Source organism: Ursus arctos, unplaced genomic scaffold (assembly GCF_023065955.2).
Source record: "Ursus arctos isolate Adak ecotype North America unplaced genomic scaffold, UrsArc2.0 scaffold_28, whole genome shotgun sequence".
NCBI lineage: Eukaryota > Metazoa > Chordata > Mammalia > Carnivora > Ursidae > Ursus > Ursus arctos.
In genome coordinates this window covers 38,714,168-38,732,652 of record NW_026622963.1, presented here as the reverse complement: position 1 = coordinate 38,732,652, position 18,485 = coordinate 38,714,168, and the positions used below count along the sequence as shown (strand labels likewise).

General features: G+C 57.5%; 1 protein-coding gene and 2 long non-coding RNA genes across 4 annotated transcripts; 1 reads left to right on the top strand and 2 right to left on the bottom strand.

Annotated features, from left to right (window-relative positions):
• Nucleotides 1-2,333: 2,333 nt before the first annotated feature.
• LOC130541965 (uncharacterized) lies at nt 2,334-5,155 on the bottom strand. Its single transcript, XR_008956129.1, has 3 exons — nt 5,047-5,155; nt 4,285-4,375; nt 2,334-3,456 (listed from the first exon to the last, which is right to left on the bottom strand). It is a non-coding gene; the product is annotated as an uncharacterized LOC130541965 (long non-coding RNA).
• A 1,525-nt stretch (nt 5,156-6,680) lies between these two features.
• LOC130541927 (uncharacterized) lies at nt 6,681-11,880 on the top strand. Of its 2 annotated transcripts, XR_008956034.1 has the most exons (4): nt 6,681-9,685; nt 11,056-11,258; nt 11,468-11,545; nt 11,626-11,880. It is a non-coding gene; the product is annotated as an uncharacterized LOC130541927 (long non-coding RNA). The 2 variants fall into 2 exon arrangements; XR_008956033.1 differs by having other exon boundaries at nt 6,681-11,258.
• On the bottom strand, nt 11,866-18,309 carry CRABP1 (cellular retinoic acid binding protein 1). Its single transcript, XM_026510634.4, has 4 exons — nt 18,158-18,309; nt 17,442-17,620; nt 15,508-15,621; nt 11,866-12,148 (listed from the first exon to the last, which is right to left on the bottom strand). Exons 1-4 carry the CDS (start codon nt 18,225-18,227, stop codon nt 12,098-12,100), a joined length of 414 nt encoding a protein of 137 aa, XP_026366419.1. The 5' UTR covers nt 18,228-18,309; the 3' UTR covers nt 11,866-12,097.
• Nucleotides 18,310-18,485: the final 176 nt, after the last annotated feature.

The window sequence follows — 18,485 nt, the reverse complement described above, 5'->3', positions numbered from 1 at the left end:
CCTGCTTGTGTTCCCTCTCTTGCTGGCTGTCTCTATCTCTGTCGAATAAATAAATAAAATCTTAAAAAAAAAAAAAAAAGAAATATGCAAGAGAGGCTTGGCCGGGCGAGAAGCCCACACCTTCCTTACTGATTTGATAGTCAAGGTTTTTCGGATTGAGAGAATTTAATTCAGGACACGGGTTAGACGAAGTGATCACAGAGTCGAGGAGCCAGACGCAGGGAGGCTAAGGCAGCCCGGGCACGAGCGACCCCAGGAAGCTGCTGGACGCTGAAGGGGAAGATACGCCCGAGGCTGTTAGCAGAGCGGAGGGGCTGCAGTCCCAGGGCGTCTGGAACCCCAGCAGACCCGGTCCCCATCCAGGCTGCTGGAGAAGCCACCCAAGGAGGAGAGAAAGGGGGAAGTGAGGGCTTTTCCCCTCCTACCCTAGCTCCCCCCGGCCCCTCCTGCCCCGCACTGAGCCCAGTCCAAAGCCCAAAGCCGGCTGACCCAGGACCTTGGGAAACAGGAGCCTGGAAGGGTCGGCCTTTATGGGTGCAAGGAAGAGCCGGGGGGGGGGGGGCTAGGAGTGGATCTGTGGGCCGGCAGAATAGTGTCATGCATGGTAAGCGTGTCTCCATCGAGTGCTGAGAATCTCCCGGGACCACAGGAGACGTGGCGCAGTGTTTGCCTCTCGGAGCCGGGGACCCGGAGGGAGACCGGGTTTCTGTTAGGTGCCCCTGGAGCCTTTACAGTTTGTACCATGGGCATCACAGCCTCTTGGAAGCAAGATGCCTGCCTGACACTCACACTCGGTGCCTTGGAGAGGGCACGGCTGTTCCGTTTTTCCACCGGAACACATCCTGCCAGCAAAATCTCCCCCCTGTTCTCCCGCGGTGCCCCGAGGAACAGCACAGCATTTCTTCTGTCTGCATTTCTCACGAGTGTCCTCTTCAAACCGCCCCGTCCCCTGCCAGTCCCCTGTAAGGGCGGAGGGGGTGGCTCGCGAGCTGGGGTGGGGGGGGACATTTCCTGCCATCAGCAGCTGGCCTGCTGGCTGATCTCACACACATCTGCAGCCACTTAGGAGACAGTGGGAGGGGGGGCTCAGCTCACCCCAGAGCCGCCCGCTGGAGCGCCTGCCGCCCTGCAGGAGGGACAGAGCACCAGAGCCCCAGGGCCCATGACCCCGCAGACGCACTCTGTACTCAACGCTGTGCACAGCGGGCGGTGGAGGTCCAGGGGTCTCCTCGTCTCTGACAACGAGCCCTTGCTGCCCTTGTGGGCCTCCAGGACGTCGCAGGGAAAGCAGGAGTGTCCAGGGCCCGTGGCCCCCTGACCTGCAGAAACGGGGTCAACCAGGTCTCTGGCTGTGTGCATGGGAGCCGTGGGGCCACCGAGGGGTCACAGGGGCCTTGGCCCAGGGGTGTCTGCCCCTTAGGGGACCCCACATCTGACTGCCGCACCCCTTGCTGAAACCGTCTACACCTGGGCTTCGTGGGCTCTGAGGCGGGGTGCTCATAGCCACCTAATCAGTGTGTCAACAGTCATAAAGACCCTGGCAGGTGGCGGGCCTCCAGTATGACCCCCTCTTCCTCGTCCTGCTGAGGCCCCACAGGCTACTTGAGGCCCCAGCAAGAGTGCCCGGCTCTCTGGGAAAGCCCGGGTGGCTCCTCTGTCCTGAGATCCTGGGGCAGATGTGTCCAGCCCGCTCCCCGCCTGACTCAGGGCAGCCGTGCTGTTGGGACAACCGTCCCTGCTGTTCACACTTAGGGACTGCTTTCCCCGCTAAATTCTGAGTGGGCTTCCCGAGAGGGGACGCCGACAGGCTCCCCCGAACCGGGGCTGTCAGCTTTGCTTTTAGCCCGGGCTCTGCTCCGTCACCCAGTAACCGCCCCCAGGATCTCGGCAACCAGATCCACGGGTGAATGGCGCTCCTTGTGCCTCCATTTCTAAGGGGACACTCCCAGGAAGTGTCCCAGGCAGGGCTCCTGGCCACATCTGTCCTCACCATACGGCAGAGGCCACTCCGCCCACGCTGAGGCTCAACCCCTCTCCAGCCCCTGGGGCTGATGCTGCCCGTGGCTGGTGCAGACGGAAGGAGCCTGACACTGGCATTTACCTCCATGGCTTCATTTTCCATCACCCTTGCCGTGGACCTCACCGTGACCTCCAGCCTAGAGGGTCATCTGCGCCCATAGGGACTTCAGTGGTCATCTGGCTACCGTGACAGCTGGGCCTGCAGAGGGATTCCCTGGCCATTGTCTCTCCCTCTCCCTCTGCGAATGCCTCGTGCGTGCTGTTCCCGGGCATGGAAATATGGAGATGGAGACACGTCCCCCCCAAGCCCCTCTCTCCCCAGGACCTCCTCGTCTAGCCGATAAGACAATCACAGCCCATGTGGCCAGGGCTCTGCCTCAGGGATGCACGAGGACCTCTGGGGAAAACAGAAAACCAGAGGAAAAGGCACGGACGTTTGCAGGAGGAGTCAAGGACGGGTTCCAGTTCGCTCTCGCTCCAGAGCTGGGTGTCAGCAGCCTGGACCGGGCACGGTGGGGCTGCATCCCTCCTGTTCTGTGACGCCTGGGGACCCGCTGGCTGTCTGCGCCGGGCTGGCCGAGGAGTGGGCTCAGCTGCCAACCCGAGGGGCTCCGGGGGCCTCCAGCGTCGTGGTCTTGGACGTCCTACGCGATGTCTCAGGGGCTCGAGAATGAGTGCCCCAAGTGACTGAGATGGATGCCGCATGGCTTTTTATGACCGATCCTCAGAAGACACACTGGTCAGAGTCAGAGTCGTAAGACCAACCAGATGCAAGTCGTGGGGACAGCAGTACCCTTCCGCCGGGAGGAGAGGCGGGAAGCCTGCCGCCGTGTGTTACAACCGCCCCAGAAGCTTTACCAAAGTGGCAGGCCTTGAGCCGAATTTCAAAGGCAGACTAGAAGTTTGCCAGGTGGACAAAGTGGGGAGGGCGTCCCAGGCTGAGGGATCAGCACAGACAAAGGCCCAGGGACGTGAGAGTGGATTGCATGATGTGAAATGAGTCCCGTCAGATTCCCCAGGAGCTCACCGAACACATTCTTCCTGCCAACTCACTAGGCAGCCGTCCCCTGCGGGCCCTCCCCGGACGGCCGGGCCCTGCTGCCGCCCGAGCTCAGACACCGGCCCCTCCGCGGAGGCTTGGCCCCATGTGGGTGGAGTAGCAAGCCCACGCCCCAGCTGCCTGGCCCCACGTGGCTCCCAGGCGGCACTGAGCACACAGGGACATGCCACCTGGGAAAGGCTTTGAGTGGAGTCCATCTGGTCCCTGTGCCCCCGTTCTCATCCCCAGCTCTTGATTTAGAAACCGTCGAGGCCCCCAGTCAGAGCTCTCTTGGTTTGGTTTTTCAAAGCATGGAAGGCTCTGTGTCCACTGGCTTGAATCCCAGCAATTCTTTCCATAATGGTTAGTTCTTTTGATTGTAGGCATAAAAACTCAAACTAGATTAAACAAAAAGGGAAATTACGGGTTCTTGTAACTGGAATGTTCCAGGAGTGAGCTTAAAGAATATCAAACAATACCAGAATTCTCTTTCTCTTGATTTCTCAGCTGTGTATTTTTCCGTATTGGCTTCATTTTCAAGCTGTCTCCAAAAGTAGCACCCATGGCTCAAAAGCTCGAGGCGTAACTAGCGCTCAGACCCAGCAAACGCAGCCAAAAGAGGGCATCTCTTCCCTGAACACAGGGACTGTAGTCCCAAAGAGGGGTCTGATTGACCTAGCGTGAATCACATGCCCTTCCCAGAACCAATCGCTGCAGCCATGAAGACGGGGTATTCTGACCGGCTACGACTGAATCAAATCCTGACCCCACGTTGGGGTTAGGAGTTAGCCTCACTGTAACCATGTAGAATCAGTTCATTAAAAAAGGGTGGGGGGATCCCATAACCAGAAGGGGAGAGGAAAATGAGAAAGTCAAACAAAATTTAGCTGCCATGGCCCCAGGGCCACTAGTACAGTTGCACAGTTTGTGCACTGCACAAATGGGATGGGATACCTTCTGTGTCTGCCCTGAAGGGGGTACCTTTATCTAATCCACACAGAGGTGGCCATGTGGAGTACTGCTGGCATTTGCAAAGTCAACCACACTTTCCTTTTCCCGATGCTTCAGTACTGCCTGGAGAGCCCCTCCTCACCCTTCGTATCCTAGTTCAAATGCCTGCTCCTCCAAGAACTGGCTGGGATAAATCATAAGCTCCTCATGTGCCCACAGAATTACGGCCTCTGCCTCAGACGTGGTCACACGGTTTTTCGGTTGTGATTCCTTACCTATCTCGTCCGGCTTGAGACAGGCTCCATGAGAACAGCAGGTGCGGCCACGCTGCCCTTCCAGGCGGGGAGGAGAAGACGCAGGTGAGATCTGCGGTTGTACGATAGTGGGACGGTCACAGAGGAATGTGAGCCCTCCTCTTCGGTAAGGAGAGGCTGTTGGCCTGATCCCGAGTGTCTTCTGTCTCACCTCACCCAGCCTTTGGCGACATTGCCCAAGGGAAGGGGCCTTGCATGGGGCATCCAGAGGGCCACCACCCAGGGCCAGAGTGCTAGGAACAAGCGCCCTTCTCCAGGAGACCTCTGGGGAAGAGAAGGTGGCTGGGCTCCATCCGGGCCTCACGGAGGCCTGCCAGGCCATCGCTCCAGGGCTCCGCAGGAGCCCCTGATCAAAACCAGATCCAGGGGTTGGGGGCCTTTGGTGAAACTGGATACCTATCAATGCAGGCAAAGGAAATGCACTCTGGGAGGGAGGGCGGGAGGCTGGCTGGCGGCCCGGCAGTGCCGGGCTGGGCGGGAAGGCCCCCAGGACCCCGCGATGCAGGGCGATGACAGCCCTGAGAAACAGGAGCCCCATGGAGACTCGGGGAGCACGCTCACTTCTCTGTCCCTCTCTCCCCACGTCCCTGCTCTTCGTCTGCTTCTCTTCAGTGGGAGACCTGGGCTCCATCCCGCTACGAACTCGGATTCATTTGGGGCAATGTTATTTAATCTCTCTGAGCCACAGTTTGATCAACTGGAGAATGGGGGTGAAAACAGTACCTCCGTGGCTGGCTTCCTGCAGGGTGAAAAGCTAGGCTGCAAACAGAGCTTCGGGCGGGACCTGGAGCACAGCGAGCCCCTAGTCGCTTACGGGCGTGCCTTCTCTGGCCTCCTTTTCCATGAGAAGCTATTTGATACCATTAAACCACAAACGCAATGCTCGATGATCCTCGTGAGGAAACTACTGCTCGTCCCTGACGGCTGACGCTGCGGGAGATGCCCTGGCTCCGGGCTGAGGCCGCCTGGGGGTGTGATACCGGCTCTGCCACCCACCCGCCGCGACGCCCTCGGACTTCACCGCTCTGAGCCTCGTGCACGGCTCTGGGACCACTGGCTCAGGTGGTCGGTCGGAAATCACTTGGGGAACAAAAAATTTCGCCAAAATTCAGACTCACGGGCTCCAGCCCAAACCTAGGGGAGCAGACTCTCTCACTTTTTAAATGAAAATGTGTTTTAAATTTCGAAAGCAATACATGCCCGTCCTAAATGACTTCCAACAATACAGAAATAATGAGTCAACACAGCCAGTCCTCAGAGGGAACTGCTGTTAACAGTTTGCTGTGTGTCATCCGGGGTTTTGTGCTTTTCCTGGAAAGAGCAGACCATATAGATTTTATTTTTTCCCACGAAACAAGATCATCATCAGTCGTTTTTTGTTAAACTTCACATCTCTCGAGCACCTTTCCACACCAGTGCACGTATGACTACCTCATTCTGTTACACGGCCGGAGAGAATTCCATGGTTATCGTGGTCGACGTGACCATCCCCCCCACCGTGGGTGGACGCCGTGGGCTCTCCTTCTCGAGGCAGGCAGCCCGTCCAGCCTCTGTCCCCTGCTTTGCGCGGAGGGCTGGTGAGAGGCCCAGGGCGGGGTGCAGACAGGTCAGGATCTCGGGGCAGGTCAGGGGCAGAGTCAGGGTCTCCAGCTCTATTCCCCGACGTGCTCATGGCATCGAATCATGCCACATGTTTATTTCTTTAAAAGATGGTGAAAAGGAACTTAATATTTTTCTGAACCTATTCCTCATAGGAGAGAAGAGAAGAAAATCCAATGTCAACTATTCCATGCGTTTCTGAGAACTGGATTTTTTTTCTCGAACTTTCTCAGAGTTTTCACTTTTCATTACATTCTTGGCAAGAGTTCATGACTCCATAAATATTTCCTACACACTGTTTCTGAAGCGAATGTTGCTTTATCCTGGCATCCTGAAATCCCGCTTCCCCGGAGCACAACTGCTCTGAGGACCTGGTCAAATCCCGCCTCAGGAGCACCCCAAGGCCCTCCCCTTCATTCACCATAATTGATGAGTCTTCCTTTCTTGTGGAACCAGCGGAATTATATAATTGTGGCTGTCATCTATTTTTTTTTATTAAGTAAATTTCTTCAAGTGCTGTAGGTAGCTTTCCCAGAAAGATAAATTCCCCAGCTGTCAGAGACAGAACACGTCATGTTTGCAGAACCCTTGTGAGAATTTGCTCTTTGCCCGGGAACTGTGCTCACTATTCTTACTAAGCAGTGGACCGTTAAGCCTGCCTCCACGAGGAAAGAGAGCTTGATTGGAAGTGACCCCTGTCCATCAAGTCACGTCCTCTGGAAGCAGCTGCCCTTGAGCGTAGTGCTGAGCGGCCCACAAAGGTTTCCCAGCCCGCTGCCTCCACCCAGTCCCCTGCCACCGAGGGGCCGGTCGGAAACTGCTCAGGTTTCTGCGTAAAGGGGAAGAGAACCAGCCGCCCACAGTGTTGGTAACATCTGAATGTTGTTAGCGTCGTCTTGGGCAAGACAAAGGGAACAGAGGACAGAGTAGCTCGTGTGTGTGTGTGTGTGTGTGTGTGTGTGTGTGTGTGTTGAAGATTTTTTTTATTTATTTAAGAGAGACAGAGATAGCAACAGAGATAGAGAGATAGCACAAGTAGGGGGAGCGGCAGGCAGAGGGAGAAGCAGACTCGGAGCCTGGCGTGGGACTCAATCCCAGGACCCTGGGATCCTGACCTGAGCCACCCAGGCGCGCCCAGAGCAGTTCTTTTGTGTGTGGCCTGCCTCTTGGGCCCTAAATCTCTGGCTTCTATCTTAGGGTCAGAAGTAGACCCCTCTCCTGGCCCCGGGGTCGTGCTCCTTGGACAAACTGCCGGCTCCAGGGCTGAAGCAGGAAATGTGCCGACCGAACTCGAACTCGGGGCATCTTGTCACCCCCATGGCGAGGAAGTTGTCAAAAACAACTGGGGTCCTACAAAAGGCTTCAGAGTGAATTCCGAGAGGCTCCCCCTGCCCAAAGATGGGCCCCCTCTGGCTCCCGTAAGGACAGCAACGGCAGTGAAGTGAAAGGCAAATATGCTTCAATCTACGAATGCACAGTGACACTCTACACAGGAAAAGATTAAAAAAAAACCAAAATGCCTTGATTGCCTTTGAAGAATGCCAGGAGAACCAACTTACTACTTTGAAAACTAGTAAATACAGGGAAGAATCAAACACTCATTCTGCTTTTCCTACTTAAGCTGTGGCTCAGGATGACCACGGGGGCAGGGGGGGGGTAACGTCTTCTGGAAGGATTCCAGCTCGTTAACGAAGACATGAGAAGATGAGAACGTCCCGCGGTTTAACCTCTAGTGAAACCACGGCTCGAGGCAGCGACCACCAGCGGCTGCCGCATCACAGAAAGAGAGGAACCAGACGTACCGAGTCCTCTAGGGAAACGCAGCAGACCACCGCTGCCGTGTGCTCGCCAGGAAAACCAGACCTGCATCTGGCGGAACCTCTAGACGCAACGACCAATCTACAACAGGTACAGCGAACAACACACGGTGGACGTGTAATCGTCAAAATCCAGACGGCGAGAAACCTCACAGGACAAACGACCAGTCTCTCCAACAAATACACCTAAAAAATGAAATGAGGTCGAGGGGAACTTACAGATCAAAAGAGACTTAAAAGAAAGACCAACCAATCACAGAGTGTGGTCATTTCCAAGCTTGACTTGAACGGTCAGGAGGTTATGAGACAATCAGGAAAATCTGAATAGTGACAGGATATTTGATGTTATTAGGAATTACTTTTAATCTTGAAGGTATGATCATCGTGGTTATTTTTAAGGTAATTGACAACTTTTAGAGACATACACTGAAATATTTATAGGTGAAATCATAAAATGTCTAGGGTTTGCTTCAAAGCAATGAAACAAGGTTGGCATCAAAGGTTGTGGAAGCTGGGTGGTGGGTGCACGGGGAACGATTACACTATTCTCTCTACTGTGCTGCATGCTTGAAATTTTCTTTCTTTCTTTCTTTCTTTCTTTCTTTCTTTCTTTCTTTCTTTCTTTCTTTCTTTTTTTAAAGATTTTATTTATTTATTCGACAGAGATAGAGACAGCCAGCGAGAGAGGGAACACAAGCAGGGGGAGTGGGAGAGGAAGAAGCAGGCTCATAGCGGAAGAGCCTGATGTGGGGCTCGATCCCGCAACGCCGGGATCACGCCCTGAGCCGAAGGCAGACGCTTAACTGCTGTGCCACCCAGGCGCCCCATGAAATTTTCTACGCATTAAAAAAAGGCGGGGGAGCACTGTAGAGAGGAAACCCCCGATCTTGACAAGCATCTGCACACTGACCTGGGGGACTCATTTCCTAGGAGTTAGTCGTCCACACTGGGGATGCTTAAAAGCAGAGGGGCTCTGATGGCTTGGGGTAAGCACGGGGTCTGTCCAATTTCAGAGTGTGCAAAGGGGGTTTCAGCTGCACTCTGGGCTGCGCGGAACGGACTCTTAGGAGACTTCACGAAGACTAGTTTTCACCCAACGACATACTGCATTTCTGTCATCTCAGGGCCCAGTGTTTCCTAGACATTAGATGCGAGGGATGTTTTCGACAGGATTGAGGACTTCGCCGGCACCAATGGGAGGTTTCGGTAAAGGCACCAAGAAGGGACGATCCCTGGAGCGCACTCCTCGTGGGCTGACGTCTCTGGAAGGCATGGCTGGGCTCAGGTTGGTGGTGTGCGGGCTGCCTTTGCAAGCTTGTTACCCCACATGGACTCCGATCACATCCTGCTGTTTACTCCGCGCTGGCGGCCGTGGTGACGAGAAGGATGTTACAATATGAATGGGGTCTCGCGTAAAATATTTGTCTTCGAGGTTCAGCCGCGTCGCCACGCAGCTGAGCCAGCCGTGTCTGGGTTTCTAGCACTTGCGGCCTGGAGGTGTGCCCAGGAGGCGGCCCTCATCTCTTTTGTTGTGCCCTGAGAGGCCTTGAATGCCAGGCGGAGTTTGACCTCCCTGAGCTAGACCGCAGGGACAGCCGGGCGGTGTTCTAGCAAGGTCACGCTGATGACCATGACCTCCTACATACGTGTGTAAATTATGTGTGCATGCTGCAGATTGTAGCCAGCATCCCCAGACTGGGTTCCAGGGAGCCCTCGCGTCCCTTCACGGTGTTCTAGACAAATGGGAAACGTGACTCGTTCTGGAAAACGACAATGGACCAGGATTTAAGAGAAACAGGCTACAGCCGATGTTCTCGGTGAACCAGCTGTGATGCTGTTACCCCATGTCGCCATCCCAATGCACCGGCTCTGGCCTGTCTGACATGAGGGCGAGAGCTGGAAGTCTCCAGGCTGACGAGAGGGAGAGGCGCCTCGTGCCTCAGTCCGTAAGTCTCCCACCCTTGATTTACACCCAGGTCATGATGTCAGGGTGGGGAGATGGAGCCCCACCTCTGGCTCTACGCTGGGCGCGGAGTCCGCGGGACATTCTCCCCCTGGCTCTCCCCCCCGCCAAAAAAAGACAACATGTGTGCCCCCATCTGACCCGTCCTAATGAACGTGATGGAGATGGGTGAATTGCCGGAGTCGGGAAAGGGCAAGGTCCTCTCACATCCTCCCTTCAACCAGGAGCCTGCGCCTGCCCTGTGGGGGGCAGGGCCTGCAGAAGACCCGGCAGCAGCAGGAGCCAGGAAGGGTGTCCGCCAAGATGTCTGGGGCCCTGCTCAGTCCATCCAGTGAGGACACCGGCACCCGTGGGTGGAGTCCGGGTGCACCAGCCCTTGTCCCTGTGCCATGACCTGCCCTTCACACCTTCTCTTGGTGGCCAGCTGGTCCCTTCACTTGCCTCAGGCAGGTCTAGCATACCCGCACGCAGGCTGGCCCTCCACATTGCCCCCTCCCCACTGCAAACCAGTCCAGGTGCTCCCCATCCTTACAGGCCCGTGCAACCGCCTCCTCCAGGGAGCCATCAGGCAACGCGTCCAGCACTCGCTCTCTGCCGTATGAAGCTGCAGGGTAGGGTACTGAGTGTGCACTTAGCGGTTTCTAGCAAAGAACAAAATGGAGGGAAGGGCCCGGTGTCTGTACCCACTGTCCTAGTGGCACTGGGGCTGTTTTCATGAAGGGCTTGGAGAAGTTCTGGAGACCAGCGGAGGTCACTCAGGGTCCTGCGCAGTGTGTATAGCCCACTGTCAGACTTTCTTCTACTGTGACCCATAATCCAGCCGCTCTGATAGGTCAGTGCCCCGTGGCTTTGGGACTGAGAAACAGGGCTGTTAACAGAGCTGTTGATGCTTTCGCGGGGGGCAGGACGACAGGCAGTCCACAGAGCCCCAACAAGCAGGCTGGATTCCAGATTCAGCAGAGACCCCCTCCCCACCGTTCCATGTATACTGCAGAGTATTTGGGAGGGGCCGAGGGCCCTCAAGAGCAAAGTGCGGCCCTGGACTTCAGAGGTGTGAAGATCTAGGTACGTGTGCCCTCATTGCTCTCAGGTAGTGGCCTTAGATGTCCGCCCCGTGAGACTGTGAGCTCTTGGAGGGCCACCTGCTCCTGGCCTCGCCCGTGCCCGTACATGCTGGGCAGCTAACTCTAGCCTGGCTTTGCCAAGGGCCCATGTGCCTAGGGGAGCAAGGAGAGGTGCCCACGAAGCCAGGAAACAGAGTCAATGAGGGCAGGGACAGTGGCGGGGCCCACTTCAGAAGGGGGGCACTGTCTGCTGTTAACCCTGCGGGATTTTCCCAATTTTTCTCCTAAGGAAACGGAAATCCAGATTTTCATGTGAAATCTCCTGATGTTAAAATGTAAGACCTGGCAGCTGTGCAGTATTGTCCACTTACATGTTCAGACCCACTCTGCCCCTGGCTACGTCCGGGGGGGGGGGTGACTCACTGCCCCCTACGTTCCACCTGGGTTTGGACAGTGGGCAGTCCAGGAAGATCAGAGATCGAAAGCTGGGAGGTCAGTATACTTAACCCCGCAGTTCCAAACCAAACCCCACCCCCACCCCACCCCCACCCCACCCCCACCCCACCCCCCACGTACATTGGGGCCATGGTGCAGACAGTGGCTACCTTCCTCCATGTCCTGCCACAGCTCCTGCATGGTGGCCTCCCTCCCAGGCTATAGCTCTTCTGGTCTGGTGACCCCTCTGCCCCTTCTGTCTGCAGGCGTAGGGGAGCAATGGTTCCTCTGTTGCTAGGCAGAGGGCCACCCCATCCTTCACTGATTCCCTTCATCCTGTCCCGGTAAGTGCTTGTGTAAATAGTCCCTTTATTCTGGGCTCCCCTCAATCAACCTCTGAACCTGCCCCCCCCTTTCCTGCCAGGAGCCACCACGACACAGACTGATTCCATGAGGAAACAACCCTGTGAGGTCCAGACACCTGGATCTGCGGTCTCCATCCAGCTGGAGCGAGCCCGGCCTGCCTCCCCTGCTGCGTGCTCCGCGCCCGGGTCCCCAGCAGCGGGCTGAAGGCACCACACGGCCCAGCGCACTGCGAAGGACGGCAGGTACACGACGACCCCAGGCCGCAACTGAAGACGCAGCTCAAAGAAAGGAACAGCCGTGCGGTGTGGCCACCAGTTTAATGACAGACGAACCATGCAGAGGCCGGACTACGGAGCGCCAGGGACTCGGGGTACAGAGGCCTTGGGGGAAACCCTACAACACCGTCACGGGGGAAAGGGGGTCACCTAACGTCACTATGGGGTAAGGGGGGGTCCACTGGCAGCTCAGACCTATGCCATTTCTCAGGGGAACATGCATCCCACTCCCAAAGTAGGGGCAAGCCGCCACCTTCACTCCCGAACGTAAATTCTCGTGCAGACCACGTCATCGGCGCCGAACGTCTGCAGAGAAGGAGACACAATCAGCAGATGCTTGTGCAAATACGTTTAAGGCACATCGCTAATAAGGCCGTTTACTGCCCTGTTAAAAACCCTTTGTAACAGACGTTCAATTTCCTGTGCCATGTGCTCACGCGAACTGCTAAGGTCTTTTTTTTTTTTTTCTTTTCTTTTTTTCCTCCCTTGAGCTCCACACGGGCAGAGAGGCAACTGGGGTGTGGAATTATATGCTGCTTTCCTTTGTTTCTGGAGCCCGTGAATAATGACGTAAGGAACGTTTGGGTTGAAAAATGAAACTGAAGGGGAGATGTCCCATTGGACATTTCGGAGGTGGTTCTGTCTCTTCAAATGACTTCAGGAGAGCAAAGGGCCTGGGTGGCCGGAGCCCAGGGGTCGTACGCTGGCCAGCCAGACGGGACGGCGCTGCAGAGCACGGCTGCCCGCCCCCAAGTCACCTGCAGACTGGAAAACGGGTCTGAGCTGCAAAGGGACAGCACCAGCCTCCAGACCCAGCTGTGCAGCAGACAGCGGGGGAGGGGGCACGGCCCTTCCTCTCTGGTTGGAGCAGAGTGGAGGGGAGGGGGCTCCAGGCAGGGCTGGAACGGAGCAGTGTGATCCCAAAGGCTCTTCCCGGTTCAAACGCTATGGCCCTTTGTCTGTCTGTGTGCGGTGCGGTGGGTCTGTGTGTGTGTGTGTGCTGTGCGGTGGCCACAAACCACTCCCCACACGGAGGCTTCTCTTGTGGCCCCTGAGGTGGGCTCCCCTACAAGGAAACCACCTTCACTCTCCCCAGACCGGCCGTTATGCCCGGGCCGCTCTCCGGGGCTCCCCCGGGCAGTCGGAACGGGGACACACAAAACTGAAGGTCGAGAACCCTGCAGTCTGCAGTCCCGACGCGGGCATGCGTGCCGATCCACTTCTCTGTAGCGCGTCCCTCGCTCTCAGATTCTCAAGGGCGCTCGAGGCCCCGGAGAGGCTGGGAGCCTGGATGGACCTGGACCTTCCGCTTCTCGCCCAGCCTGTCGGCTGGCCGTGGGAGGCTCTCAGGGAGCACGTGCTAGGACATTATCCCAACGTGTGTCTTGGGGAAACACCAGTCATGAGTGACCCTCCGGAAGCAAACACCCATCCCCAGCTTCTTTTCCAGGTGGGGGCTCCTGGTCACACGGGCTCACGTGTCCCTGCTCGGAGCACCTCTGTCTGCGGAGAAGGGGGCAGGGGGCAGGGCTTCCCACCAAAATTCGCCTCTAGGTGTGCCGACCTCTCAGCTCTGCCGACACGGAGCGTGTGGGGTTGTACTCTCCATCGCTGTAACTGCCCTCGTACCTGACACCTCCCCCAGGTCCCCCAGGCCGACAAGAAATCACATTTCCAACCACATCTGAAGTGTCCTTCTCAGCCGGCACCCATGCTGAGAGGTTCCTGGAAGAAACTCTAGAATGTTCCAGAGTGGCTTGAGGGAGGACCCTCCCGTTTCCACAGAAGGCAACTTACAGCCCCCGGGGGACAATTTACTGTTGGCACTGGGAGAGCGTATTTCAACTTAACTAGGCTAATTTGCCTCTTGTTATAAGGAGACAGCATCTCCTGCGTTTTGGATTTATTAACGATAACAACCCTTGAAACAAAAGCCCATATATCAGGTCTCCAATGCCAAGAATTAATGCTCCCTTTGAGGCCTGTCCTGTCCGATGAGCCAGGGAAGGATGCACGGGGGAGCTGGGGGTGGGAGCGGGTTGGAAGTCGTGGAGTCCTTGCCGCAGAACGGGCTCTGGCTGCTCGGGGATTACAAGGTTAATAAAATCACACTTTCTCACGGAGCAAACCGAGCACTCGACCCTCAGCCACGCTCAGAACCGAGAGCTTTGCTGACTCGGGTACCAGGGAACCTTTTTGTCCCTTTTTCTCCTAAATCCATGTCTCAGCCTCAAAGTGCTCCTCCAACCCCAAGTATTCCTTCCCTGGAAATGGCATTCACCAGGTTGCAAAGGAAGCCAGTCCCTTCTCTACGGAAGCAGAAGGGACTCGAAATCAGGGCAGGGAAGGGCAAGAGGAGAGACAGAGATCAAGCAGCCTCAGCTAGGTAACAGACACCACTCCCTTCAGGGTCTGCTCACGGGATCAACATGCAATTTCAGGGCTGAGAGCAACCCACCCGGGGATCAGACTTTAGCGGCAGCCCTCATTCCACAGCCTGGAAAGGGAAGGGCCACACCCCGATCGCGCAGCATGGCCGGCCCACGCCCCACTCTGCCGGCTCCCTCCCCAACACTGCAGGGTGATGTCGCTAAGGTGGGGCAGGCGGGCGGTCTTAGAGGGGAGATGGTAACAACAAGCCTCATGGAGAACAAAGGATAGCATTTCCGGGTTACCCACAGAGCTCTTCCCTTTCCTTGGTGTGTGTGTGTGTGCGCGTGTGAGCATGCATGTGCGCATGTGTGTACGTGCGTGTGCATGTGTGTACATGTGTGTCTGCATGTGTGTCTGCATATGCGCGCACATGTGTGTGTGTGTGTGTGTGTGTCTGCTGCAGGCAGGGTTGTGGCAAGGAAAGCCCAGTCTATTCGAAATACATAGGAAGAGTGACTGAGCCTCCCTTGTCCTCCCAGACTTCCTTTGCCCCAAAACCTAAAATAAAGGACGGGGTGGTGTGTGATTAAACTGTGGGGGTTTCTAAATTGGCCTCACCAGGTAAAGTTTGTGTGGCCAGGATTGTTTAAAATGTTTTAATCTGAGCACCTTGAAGGGAGAGCCCACCCTTCCCTGTTCTAAGGCCCCAGCCCCACACTGCAGGACACAGAGACCCCTCCCTGTTCTAAGGCCCCAGCCCCACACTGCAGGACACAGAGACCCCTCCCTGTTCTAAGGCCCCAGCCCCACAACACGGGACATGCAGAACTTTCCTGCAGCTGCAGGACTTATCTGGCTCCTGAAGGCCCCTGCAGTTGGTAAGTCTAGGGGTAAAAAGGCTCTCTGAGGCTCTCAGTGCTGACGTGCTAAAATTCCTAAAATCTTTCCGTGGCAGCAAAATGGGCAACGAGAAGGGGAAAAAATCCCTCTGCAGAGTGAAAACCCCTGGGGCCTCCCAGAGCCCATGCACTCTGGCCTAGCGGGAAGGGAGGCCGGCTAGAGCGAGCCACGGAGTCGCCACGGGGACGCACAGTGGGGATGCTGCAGCCTGTCAAAGCCTTGCTTTGCCCCTGAGCCACGCCCCTCTCGACCACGGAACAATGACTGCCTGTGACCTCCACTGTCCCCTCAAGCTTTCTGCTCCAATTTTAACGCAGGGCCAACAGGGTCCCGCTCTCCAGGTGAGGGAGGATGGCACCCTCCGGGGTGGACTCAGGGGCCCAGGACCTCACCAGGATGAGCTCGTCGTTGGCCAGCTCGCGGGTCCAGTAGGTTTTGGGGCCGTCCCCCTCGAGGAGAGTTTGTGTGCAATGGATCTTGTTCTCATTCTCCCACGTGGCCAAACTCTGCAGGCAGGAAAACCATTAGTGACAGTAATTACAGTCTTGGCAGCGGGAGCAGAGACGACAGGGCGCACCGGACAGTCCCTGCCGTGCAGAGAAGCAACACATGGTCCCTGTCAGCAGGGCACAGAAGCCTATGGAGTCCAGACTCGGAGGGCCGGTCACAGGTTTATGGGGAATAAATAAACCTCGTATCCCCCCCTGCCCACGCACACACACGCTCTCTCCGAACCAGCAGGGCGTTAGGCATGCTTCACATCTCCAGGGAGAAAATTCAGAGCACGCAGTGACTCGTTTGTGTGCAAAAGGACTATCCCTTCGAGCAACTGGGATATTAAGGACAAGAAGCTTCCCACCAGAACCATACAATGCTAGAACTGCTAAGATGCCACATTTTCAAGCACGCTGTAGCCAGCGATAGGAGCCCTCTCCCCTGCATGGATTTTGGGATAACCCCTTCCTTTCCATGTGCAGACTGCTCTGATAAACCTGAGTATCTCTGGCTCTGAGGACAAAAACACCACCACCTTCCAGGTTACGCCCCTCTGAAAACATTCAAACACAAAACAGATCAACGGTCTTCATGCTACTGGACGTGGGGGGCAGCACAAAGCCCAGCCCTCGACTTCGGGCTGGGGGGCCGATGCGGGGCGTGCACACACTTGCTTTCTAACGGATATCTGCCAGGCTGCTGCATGAACCTTTGTTTTTTTTTTTTTTTTAATCAGAGCCACGGTCTCTAGCAGTGGCCACTGCTGCATGTCCCCAGCTGAGCCCTGTGGATGGCCAGGCCTGCTTCCTGTGACTCCCGGTCACTCTTACTACACCAACACACTCTTTTCTTTTTACAAACAGTGCAGTCAAGAGGGGCTCAGAGCCTGCCAGCTCCAAGCCAGGACGTCATTTTCTGGCCGTGCCAATTCTGTGGGCCAAACACTGCCATGGGGGTCAACCCCTGCGGCCAGGTTCTGTGTCCAGGGCGCCCAACTCTGCAGATCAGACAGGCACCCCTCAGGAAAGGGGAGACTCAATTCCTCGCTTTCTGGAGCGTTATTAGTATTTCTTTGTTTTGAACGCCAGGGAAAGGGAGGGAGACATTTTGTCGCCTTTTAAATAAGTGAGAGCAGGAGCGACAATTTTTCCACCTGCCCTCAAAATACACACTGACCGACCCTTCATTCTATTCGACCAAACGCAGTTTTTGCCCCTGGAAGAAAGGAATGTGCAGCCGCTGACTTCAGTCCACGGTCCGTCCCTGGGGCGGATATACCTACAAACACAAAACTCTTGCTCTTGGGGACTAAGAGGGCACTCAGTCCATCTACCGGCCAGAACTGGCCCCGCTTTGGGAAGGACTCCGCCTTTCCTTCAACAAACCAGGCTGAGGGCGGGAGGGAGGGGTGCTGGCCCACAAGACTGCTGAAACTGGATCCGGGGCGTCCCCTGGGGCGCGGGGAGCGGGGAAGGAGGGTGGGGAGCGACCGCTGCCGCTCCACCTGCGACAGGAGACGTGGCGGCGGCCCGGCCCCCCGCAGCCCCGCGCCCGCGCCCGCTGCGGACGCCGCAGCCCAGGGCCCCGCCGCTCCACGCGCAGCTGTGAACGCCGAGGCGGCGGCTTGGGGTAGGTGGGGCTGGGCTGGGGAGGACCCTCTCCCGAGCCCGCGGAAACCCGCTCGCGCGAATCCCCTCTGCAAACCGCCAGTGCACGGCCTTGCAAGGAAAGCGCGCCACCGGCTGCAAAGGGAGGCAGGGGCGCGTCCGGCCGCAGCGATCGGCGCTGGGAGGAGGGGACCCCGGAACGCCGCCCGCCTCTGGGGCCTCACCCTGCACTTGCGTCCGTCCACGGTCTCCTCCTCGAAGCCTTCTCCGACCTTGAAGTTGATCTCGGTGGTGCGCACCGTGGTGGACGTCTTGATGTAGAACTGATCCCCGTCCTGGCGGATCTCCACGTGCGGCTTGGACGCAGCCGCCACCGCCACTTTCCGCAGCATGGCGTTCACACCTGCGCGGGGAAGGAGGGCTGCGCCACGGGCTCGGTCGCAGCGCCCGCCGCCGCTGCCCAAACCCTCTGCCTATAGATGGGGACCTCAAAACAGACCCGCTCCCCCCCAACCCTCGCCCCGAGTTTCGAGAGGAGAAACTGAGGCTCAGGGAGGGTAGGCGGCTTTCCCTGCGCAGCACGGTGAATTCGTGGCAGGGCTTGATCTCACACTGAGTCTCCAAATGTAAAGTCCCTCATCGTCCTTGGACTCCAGCAAGAATCTCCCCTCGCGCTGATCGAGCACGAGACGAGGCCGAACCGTCGGGGAAGGCGCCAAGCCTCCAGCAAACGTTTGTTCGCAGGGCGCGCAGCTCCCGGGCTCCACTCGCCGCTCCTGCCGGGGTGGCCTTGGATCGCTCCCCTCGCCCTCGCCCTCGCCCTCGCTTCCGCCCCGGGGACTCCCTCCCGCCTGCGCTGGTCCCGGAGCCCACCCCTGCGCGCCCGGGGCACCTCGGGGCCGCTCCTCCTCGTAGGCGCGCACCGACCGCGCCAGCTTACCCAGCGCCTTGAGGAGCTCGTCGAAATTCTCGCTGCTGCGCATCTTCCAGGTGCCGGCGAAGTTGGGCATGGCGAGGCGGCGGGCTGCGGCGGACTGCGGGCGGGCGGACGGGCGGGCGCGGACGGCGGCGGCGCGGCGGGTTCGCTGCGGGCTGCAGGGCGGACACTGACGCTCAGCGCCCAGCCTGCGCGCCGCGAGTCCCTGGGAGGGCGCCCCCCGCCCCGCCCCGCCCCGCCCCGCCCCGCCCCGCCCCGCGCCCCGCCCCCGCCCCGCCTCCGCCCCCCGCGGCCCTCCCCGCGAGCTCCGCTCCCCTCCCCGCCGTGCCCC